At 41.7% G+C, this 11,602-nt stretch overlaps 1 protein-coding gene across 1 annotated transcript in view; it reads left to right on the top strand.

The window, feature by feature from the left end:
• The window catches only part of PDHX (pyruvate dehydrogenase complex component X), a 73,293-nt gene that overhangs the window by 29,887 nt on the left and 31,804 nt on the right, over window positions 1–11,602 (top strand). Inside the window, exons 3-4 of the mRNA XM_004708290.2 lie at window positions 719–819; window positions 10,736–10,935. Coding sequence (XP_004708347.1) covers window positions 719–819; window positions 10,736–10,935 — 301 coding nt within the window. The remainder of the gene's footprint in view (window positions 1–718; window positions 820–10,735; window positions 10,936–11,602) is intronic.

Here is an 11,602-nt window from a genome sequence, read left to right as displayed (position 1 = left end):
AGTGTAATGGTGACTAAAGGGTGTTTTTTCATGTCCTCTATGCTCTAACTATGAAAATATTTGATTTACAAATAAGGAATCCTACTTCGTGGAATTTCATTTATCACGGTAGGGTCTAGAACCGATTAACCGCGATAAACGAGGGTTCACTGTACCTATATACTCATGTTACAAGATAGAGAACATTTCTAGTGACCCACAAGACTCCTGCGTAGCCTCATGTAGGTACTACACCGCTGAAGATACCCAGAAGCCCCCACGCCTGCATCTTCAGGTCTACTCAGCATGTTTCTTGTCTGTGCTTCACTTAGTTAGACCGGGTGTGGTGTCAACACGGTTTATGAACCCACCTTTCGGTTTTAACCGAATGTGCTATTGCTTTCGAAGTTCTTCTCTACTTGAGATAGTAATCAAAGGATATGTTCAGTGGGGGCTCTGGCATTGATTTCTTCTGGGGAGGGACAAGCATTCATTGCTTTTGTCTCTAAAATGTGCTTGTATTTTTCATATTTGTTCTGTCTTCTTAATTGCTTTCAACTCATAAAAGTGAAGTTGATGTCCATTTATAAAGCTAAAAAATGCAACAAAGCACATGTGTACCCACATATTCAAACATAAATTCCATACCTAAGACATAGATACCGAACGGTTAGCTATTTATTATTTAGGGTTTAACATACGTATGTATTAAAACCGGAAACCCTGTCTCATTTTCCAGGGGAAGCCGTGAGTGCTGGAGACGCACTGTGTGAAATTGAGACGGATAAAGCTGTGGTCACCTTAGACGCAGGGGACGACGGCATCTTGGCCAAAATAGTGGTAAGTTTTTCTTTGGATCGTTTTCGATATGATGAAGATTTCTTCAATACAGTGTGCCTTCAGGTAAAATTTCTTGATTTGTGTTATCTACTACACTCACTCCTCACTTCTTGACATGGTTAGGTTCCAGCCACCTGGGGGTTACAGGAAAATCGGCATTGTGGGAAAATAAGGACAACCATATCAGATAACAAAAGGGAGGATAAGCACACCATTACCTAATTTCCAGAGTGCGTCGTTGCATCATTGCCAAGCCACTGAGAATCGTGGTCTAGCCAACTTGACACGTAGCCACCACAACCGGGGTTATTCGCGCTGCGCCTCCCTGTTCGGTCCTGTCTGCGGATCTGTCTGTGCAGTCGTTGGACAGCAGATTTTCAGCTCTGGTTTTGATGTGGAACATCCGGGAACAAGCTGATCTGTCCATCAGAGAGGAGCACAGCCCACCTATCCTGTTGCCATCTGGGTGACTCCCTCTCCCAGCGCCGCTGTGTCGGGTTTCCAAGGCTGCCCTCTTTCTGCGGCTCTTGGTGGCGGACGGCCTCGTGTTTCTCCTGAGGAGCGGCTGGTGGATTTGGACCACCAACCTTAGAGGTAGCAGTCCACTGCTTACCCATCGGTGCAACCCGTAGGTCATATTTAGTGCAGTGTTATTTCAAATGTATGGAAGGTGGTACTAGTATTAAGGTCTGAAAAGAGACCGGGAGTATGAGTATCAGACTCTCTCAAATGTGACATTGATACTCAGTTTTCTGAGTTTCCTAGTGGAAAATGGGAAACTCTGGCCCATGGGATAAGAGGGACAACGCCACGTGAGGTGGAATCTGAAGATGAAGGAGGCCAAGGTTAATGCTGAGAGATAGAAACTCTAAAATTAACTTGGGGAACTTAAACAGAAGCAGTATTTCCCTGCCATCACATGAAAGAAAGAAAGAAAGAAAGAAAGGTTGTCGTCTCCAAGCAGAACTTATCTTTAAGATGTCTGTAGGGTCCCTAGCCACAATCACTTGCCTGAGTCAGTAATTATCATCCTTTGGACATTTTTTCTAATGATTTAAATTATATATGATATAAAAGGCCGTGTATATAATTCACTTATGTGAAAATAGTTGAGTTGACAGGTTTTTCTTTAGATAGGATCTTGTTTGTTCCTTGAGCCTTTTTACATAGGTAATATGCTTGTCGATCTAGCAAACCGTAATTTCCTTTTGTGGAAATTGCATTGTTGTTGTGGTGTGCCCCCAACTCTGGCCCGGGGGTCCTGCTCCAGAGGGGTTTCTTTGCGATAATCGTTTTGAGAGCATCAAGCCGTCCGTGCTTTCCACCCATTGCATTGGGGGGCGGGGGGTGGGGGGTGTGCTCATGCTGTTGGCTTTTTGATTAGCAGTCAGGCGCTTTGCCATTTCTCCAGTGAAATTTTAATACATGAAGCAATATCGAGTGCTCTGCTTTCCCCAAGAAGTCTGAAAGTCCTTGCTTTATAATTGAAACTAGGAAGCTGCCACTTGAATACTCTAATGGCTTTATTAGGAATAGAAGTTAGTATCATCCTTCAATCAAATTAGCGAGCAATACAAATGAGGACCTATGTGGAATGTATCATAAACATTAAAAATGATTTTTAGGAAAAGAACTTCTGTTTCAGTGCATTCCAATCTGTTGATAAAAGTTGCAACATTTTGAAACAAATGCTTATGCTCAATGATTGCATCACACAGGACTTTGAGGAAAAACAAATACTGAAAAAGGACTCGAAAAAAATGTTATATAAATATTGAGGGTTTGTAACTGAGTCATCCTCACCTCACCTCTTCTACTTTTCTATATTTTACCTTTTTCCCCATAACGCGCATGCCATTTTTATAAAGGAGAACCTGATTGCATTTGAAAAAGTAGATAAAATGCTTTAGAGTTAGGTAATCTTGTCACTGAGCTGGAACCAACCAGCATGTTTACTTCTTTATTTCTCAAACCTTTAATAGATAGTAAGGTTAGTGGCACAGTGGTTAAAAGCATTCAGCTGCTTGCCTAAAGATCAGCAACTCAAAAAAAATCAACTCCACCCGCCAGCAGTCTTGCCACGAGAAAGATGAAGGTCAAGACCAACTCCATGGCAGTGGGGTTTGGTTAGATCTCTTCCTAAACTTTGTATGGTTTGATTTCCACTGACAACTGCACATCCATTTGTAGCCCCTTGTTTGACCCGTCCTGCGGGCCATCAAACAACGTGGATACCTGAAAGAGGGACTGGGAATGAAGAGAGGCAAGAGACGCAAGAAATGGAGGCAAGACAGGAATCTGATCAAGCCTCAATTTATTGAGCAGAAGGCAGGGGCTTAAATACCCTATGGTGGGCGGGTAACATTACATCATATGCTAATAAAGTGTAATGAATACCCAATGGTGAATAACATTACATCATATGCTAATAAAGTGTAACGAATAGTATCCAATAATCATGTAGCTACAATATGGAAGAAATGGCAGGTATCAGTCCTCAAACAGGTCCGCATGTAAATGGGGTGCACTTGGACGGTCCACATGTAAATGAGGTGCACTTGGATGCCTGGCGGAGGTGTCCAATGAGCATGGCGGCTGCCTGCCACCGAGCACCAATCATCACAAAGGCCAAACTCAGGCAGGACAATAGGCCAGGGAACATGCGGGAATGGGAAGCTTAAAGACAGCAGACGGCGCAGCCCATGGGCTGAGAGACATGCAGACTCCCACATGTGCAGACTCCCACATGTGCAGACTCCCACATGTGCAGACTCCCACACTTGTTGGTGTGTCTTTACTTCTGAGGCATTAGTTTACCTTGACACCTTCCTTTGTATATTCTAAACAAAGACCATGCTTTGAACATTGTACTCATGTTGGATGTAGATATCAATAAGCAATTTGTGTTCCCATTCAGGTTCCTTACTAGAAAGTCTCCTTTCCTTTGTTTCTTGTCACTTAGCTCTTATTTTATTTTTGCTTTTTAATTTGTCAGGCTTCTTTTACTTGTTACCTACGATATTAACAGCCAGGTTGTAGCATTGCTAGCTGCAATTGCATGTAGCTAACCTCCTTGGAGAAAATAAATGAGTGGCTGAAATTCCCTTACCGTGGTAGCTGATAAAACGTCCAAAATAAGTTCAACTCATTTACACTGCATTCTTAAAAATAAAAAGATTATTTAAATTACCCATATGTAATAAGCACAGCTACATTTTGTTGTGTTTGCTTTTGGCAATCTGTGCTCTTGACCTTGACTCTGGACTGTTTGGCTATGAAAGTCTTCCAGGATGGATAGCATTTTCCATTCAGCTGCTTAGTAATGCATTTCAATTGCCAACAATGTCAGTGGGTCAGTAGTGCCTATTTATCGGGCCCCTAATGCTTGAAAAAGGAAGAAGGTGGTTTCCAATTGATAGCAGCTTTAGCAGCAGGAACAGCCATTTCCCCTGCCAACCAGAAAATTGCGTATATTAGTGGCTGTATTATATTCCTCATGCATTTTAGATAATGGGAGTACCCAGTGTGTTGATGTCACATTGTATGCAGTTGTACAGGGAAGAAAATGAAGGGGAAAGGAGGGCGGTATCGCTGGTGCCTTGTCTCTGCATTGTATATTTTCTAATGGCACCCTCTTGCCCTCCCCTTTCCTCTGCTGGTCCCACTAGCAAGAGCTAGTTATAGGGGGGAAAGGACCCCAGATTCAAATACATCCATGAGGGCCTCTTTATGAAGTCAGAAAATGGGAGAAAAACAAGACAAAGGCAAAAACCGAATCATTTGAATGCTATCAGCATGAGGTCATAATGGTGTCCGGAGGATTAACTTAATTGTGATCTGAAAATAGAAAACTCACTCATTCCTTACAGTTGCAGGTGGGGCTGCAGCCAGGACAAAGGGACCATGTTTGTGATACCGACAGAATGGCAGACCTACAAAGGTACAGGGTTGGTTCTCGAGTTAGATCTAGACCGTTAGGCAGTTTGTGTTCTCATATTTCTCACTGTACCATCTTGGTCAGGGCAGTGTTCATAAGCATGCAGCCCTCAAACTCAGACGCACTGCCTTCCAATAGATTCTGACCCAGATTTTCACCAAGGCAAGTCCGTGCAGGTGCGACGGGCCTTCACTGGGCGGCCAGGGTAGTCCCAAAATCTCCTGTCAACACAATTGCCTGTTGACATTGCCAGTTAGTCAGCTATCAGAAAGTACTTAGTGGATACTTAGAGCTTCCACTGTAAGCTATATCCTTTCAGGATTTATATCCCAACAAATGCACGCCTTTGTCATCCAGTGTGGATTAGGCCTTTACTCACACACATAGGGAAGTGATTTTTGCTTTCAAAACTAACAGCTCAGATAAAGACAAAGGATGAGCTACAACTGTCATTTTTCATTTTAGTCCACATTTTTAAGGGATTAAAAATGTTTTCTTTTACTCTTTGTTTCCAGTCCTTTAGAGGTATATCTGTGCTTTATTTTCCTCCCAATTGCAGTGGAGGGTTTTTTGTGCTCTTAAAATTTATGCAACTGATTTCCATTTTAAATATAATTACATTACATTTTAACTAGTACCAGACACAAAGTGTAGATGTTGCTAAGAGTGTTAATGAAATAATAATTGCTGTTCAGAGAGATAATTTTATGATTTATTTTCAATTTACTTTAGTTAATGGGAAATTTTTTCATTTCTCACTTAATCACTCGCATATTATCCCGTAGAACGTCAACAGCTGCTTTAAATTATAAATTAATTTTTAAAATCTAAGAATTGTTTAATTCATGAATGAATTAGAAAATATTCCTTCTTACTTTCTTGGAAGACCTTAAACATCACTGGTATCAGTTCTTAATGATTTGAGAGAGTTGCCCAGTGAAGCAATCTGGTACAGGATTTTTATTTATTTTTTTTGAGGATGAGTTCTGTCACTGATTCAATATCTTCATTTGTTATGGTCAGTTGAGGGCTTATGTATCTCTTGAGTCACTGGGTTAGTCTTGTGTCCATTTTATGTAGGTTATACAGGTTACATCTAGTTGCTTACAATATTCTCTCATAAGTCAATTTACAGGCAGTCCCTAGGTTACAAATGTTTATTTGTAATAAATTTGTAATAAATTCTCTCATAAGTCAATTTACAGGCAGTCCCTAGGTTACAAATGGGTAGCTGTTACTGGTTTTGCCATGGCCAACAAAAAGAATCATGAGCAAACTGGAATTTAATCAAACAGGAAAAAAACTCAAGCCAAAACCCGGGAATGGAGACTCACAGGAGGCATGGTTATCCCTTTGGGGAGTCTGATGCATGAAATGAGATTAATCTTGGCAGGCTGCTGCCAACTTTGAATGTAGTCTCTGATGTCAGGCTGTGTCCTGATTCTGCTATTCAACTGACCTTGTCGTCTTGGCTTCCTCGCCTGTCAATGGGAATGATCACAGTACTTGTCTAGTACAGTTGTTAGGAGCACTGAAGGAGTTGATACTGCACTAGAGCAGGCCCAGGACTTGAAGACTGCCAGAGAGCTACTATTCAAGGAGTATTTCTTCTTCCCCACGGACGTTTGACTTGTCAGGCCTCTGTGTTTAGCTTTATTGTTCCTTATGCAGCTCCTTTTAAAATAGAAATGCCGGAGGAAGGCGGTCCTCTGGGGTTAGGTGGTGGGGTGGGGGGGTCGGTCAGTAAAAAAAAAAATAAATAAAATAGAAATGCCTTCCCCATACAAGTTACGCAGGATTGTCTTCGTTATCCGGTACCGCTATAAAAGCAGTGCTAGACATAGGCGGCTTCATCCAGCAGAGACTCACTTTCTCAGGGGCTAGTAGTCTGAATTCAGAAGGCTGCTCTAGGGAATGGAAGGGTTTGTTTTTTTTCTGGGGCGGGGGTGGGGAGGGGAGAATATGGGTCATCTCTGGGGGAAGGTCCGTCATTTCAGCTTCTCCTGGTTCCTTGGAGACCTCCATGTGCCTTCACATCTTTCCTCCTCATCTCCCTTGCTGGCCTGTTTAATTTCTTAAACAAAAGAGATTTACTCACGACATACCCTATACTGATCTTGCCTCATTAACGTAACAAAGACAACCCTGTCCTCAATGGGATTATAACCACACGCATAGAGGTTCAGATTGACAGCACATATTTCAAGGAGACATAACTCAATCCATCAACATGTGCATATTAAAAAATAAAAACAGTGCAAAGCTTTGTAGTCGTTCAGCCAGCCCATCACTCAGCTCCTCCCCACTGCCTGCTGTGCGGTGGTTTCAGGACTTGCTTTGCAGCTCTCAAACTGTTCTTGTTTAAAAAGAAAAAAAGGGGGTTAAATAATCATTTAACTTATTGATTGTTTTCAAACACCAGAATCTATTTACCAGTACTTTGAATGGTAATCCCCCCCCCTCCCCCAGACACCTTCTGTTAAGAGAGAACACGTCCATATTTCTATCTTGACTCCAGCTTTGCTGGTATCATCTGGAGCTGAGACAGTCTGCAGAGTGGTTTTAGCACATTTCCCAAGTGGTTAATGCCACCTGCCGAGATGCTGCTGGGGCAAAAGCCTCATATGAGGCAACTGGACCAGAGGTGGAATTTAGCCTTCTCGTGTGCTAACCCAGTTGGTCACAGGTCTTACCACCTGTTGGCTCTTCTGCTGCTCTTTACGAACTATTACTGGCCCTTTAGGCTTGAATTTGCTAACCTTGTGCTCCTCTATCAACTAACCTTGATCCTACTTGTTGAATGTATTTGCTTTCAAGAAGCAGTGCTTTGGAGGAAAACACAACCATGGTAGTAATGATAATAACACATCTAATATATATTATGTTAGGCCGGTTGACTAGAGAAACAAATCCAGAGATACTCACATTTGTATAAGAGCTTAATATCAAGAAATAATTGTATATCTTTAAGTTGGCATGAAATTATTTAACTAGTACATATGTGTAACAGTTATTATGTCAGATTGATTTGTTCCTTGATAAATCTGGGCAGTAGCTACGATGATCACTCATGTTTAGAGAAAACTGGCACACCTTTAAAAGATGTGTTATGGCAAGAAGGGAATGGAAGACATCACATGAATTGACTTAAATTCCTGTAGTGATTTTAATGCCTTTAAGTGGGTTCATGCGTCATGGTAACACTTTTTTAATGGAAATAGATGAATAGTTAAAAATCAATTCTATAAAATATGAAGTGATGCTAAATGATGCTACCAAGGGTATATCTGGAACCCTTAATAAGATGGAGTGAATTAAACCGTTGAAGTGCCTGTTTCAGACGCAGAGGGTGTTCCCATTCCAGCCCACCACAGTGAAGAATGTAGCAACAGTCTAAGTCACACACATGTTCTGGCTTTCCCAGACATATGAAAGACAAGTTCATACTATACAGTAATCTATTAAATACAGTGCCGTTGTTGTTAGGTGCCTTTGAGCCAGTTTCAACTCATGGCAATCCTGTGGGTAGCAGAATAAGACATTGCCCGTCCTGTGCCATCCCACAGTTGTTATATTAGAGGGCATCGTTGCGCCACTGTGTCGATCCATCTTGTTGGGGGTCTTCCTTTATTTTCACTGCCCTTCCACTGTACTAAGCATGATGTTCTTTTCCACGAGCTAGTCTTCCCTGATAACATGTCCAAAGTGAGATGAAGTCCCAACTTACTTTTCTCTCAGGAGCGTTCTGGCTGTCCGAAGAAATGTGTTTTTATGGTCAGTGCATGTACTTTGAATAGTCTTCCCCGGCAGCACAATTCATCGGCCCTTCTTCATTCTTCCTTACGCAGTGTCCCGCACTCAGGTGCAGATGAGGCCAATGAAAATACCATGGGGTGGGTCAGGCGCACCGTAGTCTTTGGGTTCAGCTCTTTAAAGCAGTCTTTTGCAGCCGGTGTACTCACTGCAGTGTGTCAAGTGATCTCATGACTACGTCTTCCGTGAGCATTGATTGTGGACCCAGGCAAGATATATTGTCTTCATTTATCATGATGTTGCCGCTTGGTCTAGTTAAGAGGGTTTGAGTTTCTTCTCTACATTAAATTGTAGTCCATATTGAAGGATCCAGTCCTTGATCTTCATCAACCAGTGCTTCAGATCCTCTTCAATTTCAGCAAGCGTTAATAAGCTTTGCTCCAAACCTGATGCTGCATTATGAAAAAGTAAAATATTGTGAGAATTACCAAAATGGGACACAGACGAAGGAAGCCCATGCTGCTGGGGAAGTGACCCTGATCAGCTTGTTTGACATAAGACTGACGTAAACTTCCAATGTGTGTAAAATACCGTAACCGCCATGTGAAAGACACCGAAGCCCAATAAAGTGAGGAGTGTGCTCTAGTGGCTAGCTCAGCCTCAGAAACCTACGGGGGGTTCGCAACAACTCCTTAAAATTTTAATGAATGCTTTTATTTGAGTGAAATTCTTGGTGCTTGGATATTATAATTATTATTATTATTATGGAATCCTTTAGCATTTTTTTCACTTGCAATTCATTAAGCATTCTTAATTTTATATAACCATTTCTTTGTAGTTCACGTCATCAAAGTGCTGTTTCTCTTCCCCATCAGTAATTAAACTTTAGGAAGCTTCCTGACACCCAGACCTTATGCCCTTTTTACGTTAAGAAAAGTGTGCATGCTAATAAGCATTCAAATTAGCGTTACTCAGAAATGTCAAACTCATTCTGGGAGTTAACCTTGTACTTATAATTACATATGAGAGGATGCCCTGCCTTCTGTCATCCTATTATGCATTAAATTACATCTGTAATGAACCTTCGCTAGAAAAATTGAATGGAAACAATTGATTTCAAAGAAATGCTATCTTTCAGTATTGAATTTAATATAGCCCACTTTGAGAAATTAAATTGACATTACTGAAATGCTTAAAATATACATATCTTTAAGTTTTAGTAAAAATCATCTTCAGTGTTTTTTATGCTTTGGTATTATCTGTGATAGCGCTTGGTAAGGTGAGGTGCTACTGCGTTGATGAACTATTTATAAATCCATGAAGTCTTTTCCCCTCAGATTTTATTATAGACCTATGGAGAAAGAATTAAATACAGGGAGAAGGCGCTTGACACCTTTCTATTAGGCAGGATAGTTACCTAGTTCTTATATCTCAGACTAAGTTTACTAAAGAGAGTTTTTAAGTTAATTCCAGTGGATAGGACGGATCTGGGGCAGGGTGTTAATGCTTTATGGCTTGGCATTGCTGTACCAATGTTTAGGAGCTACACAATGAGGGATTCCCAAAGTTCATGCACAAAAGGAATGAAAAGATCCTGGAAATCCTCCAGGAACGTCTGGAAGCTCGCTCCTCTGAGAAAGGAAGAAGATGAGCTATAAAACAAGGTTAAAGCACAGCGCCCTGTTTCTGATTTGTACCGGTGCACCTCATAAGGCGATAGTCATGACAGCTCTTGTCTGTTGTGTTTGTATTTGGAGACTGTCAGGAAGAAGAGAGGGTCTAGGTTTTTTCTTTACTTCCCACGGTACCAGCGAGGGGGCAGGTGAAGGGCGTGGTAAGTGGTAATAGGTAGACCCAGAGGGTGAGGTTGGAGGGAGGCTGCTTAGAAGTAAATCTCAGCTCAAAATAAAAGTTACTTTAACTAGTATGAAATTATCTTTAAAAAACCCAGTCTCAATTGCTGTGTGTCAATTCTGACCCCGGGCGGCCCTACAGGGCAGGGTAGAACTGCCCCTGTGGTTTCCAGACTTTAACGCTTTCTGGGAGTAGAAAGCCTGTCTTTCTCCCATGTTCCACTTGGTGGTTTCAAACTGGGGACCTTGTGGATTGCAGCATAACTTGTAACCACTAAGCCTCCAGGAATCCTAAAATTATGCCAGAGTTATAATGTCCTTCATAAGGTCAGGAGGTTCTCCATTCAACACTTATTTTCTTTTTAAAATACAGGTTGAAGAAGGAGCGAAAAATATACGGCTAGGCTCGTTAATTGGCTTGATGGTTGAAGAAGGAGAAGACTGGAAGCATGTGGAAATTCCTAAAGATGTAGGCCCTCCACCACCAGCTGCAAAGCCTTCCATGCCTCCCCTTCCACCGGCACCCCCGGTTTCCGCCCCTGTCAAAAAGGAGCCCCGCCCCGGGAAGCCTCAGTGAGTATGGCTCCTGGAATGGACGTGGCGTGGCAGCCTGTGGTACTTTAATCCTTATCATGAAGGGAAAGTGACTGATCTTTTCCTCCTAGGAGGCTGAGGCCGACCAGTGATGGTTTCACTGTTGCTTCATTGTTTATTCCGCAGACAAAGTCGTTGAAAACCTGTCGCGTTCCAAGTTTTGCTGAACAGAGGCAAACAAAACCATCTATGTCCACAGTGAGCTTGAATTAGGCTGTAGGATCCCGGAATGGCATTCAGTGTTGTACCAGACATTGTCCTGTGTTCCCATTCATGGAATTCCAGTTTCAGATATAGGGCGGATATGAAATGGAACTGGCATTTGTAGCATCTATTCCTTTTAAACCTACTCTGCATCTGGGTTTCTAACTCAAAGCTAAACAATATGTGTGTCCCCTACCCATCCAATTGTGTCTGTATCCAAAACATACTTTGTAATTACAGTTTTAGAGAGAGAGAGCTTTAATTGATGGACTTTGGGAAATATAACACACATTTCAATTTATTTTAATGTTCTGTGTAAATACAGAATTTCTTTTTCTTTACAAGAAAAATAGTTCACAGAGGAAAAAATTCTGTTAACTCCTTTTTGAAAACAATATAGACGTGTGTGTGTGTGTGTGTGTGTGTGTGTGTGTGTGTGTGT

Source organism: Echinops telfairi, unplaced genomic scaffold (assembly GCF_000313985.2).
Source record: "Echinops telfairi isolate 266 unplaced genomic scaffold, ASM31398v2 ScPeMD7_60;HRSCAF=208, whole genome shotgun sequence".
Taxonomy (NCBI): Eukaryota; Metazoa; Chordata; class Mammalia; order Afrosoricida; family Tenrecidae; genus Echinops; species Echinops telfairi.
This window is presented reverse-complemented; position numbering and strand designations above follow the sequence as displayed.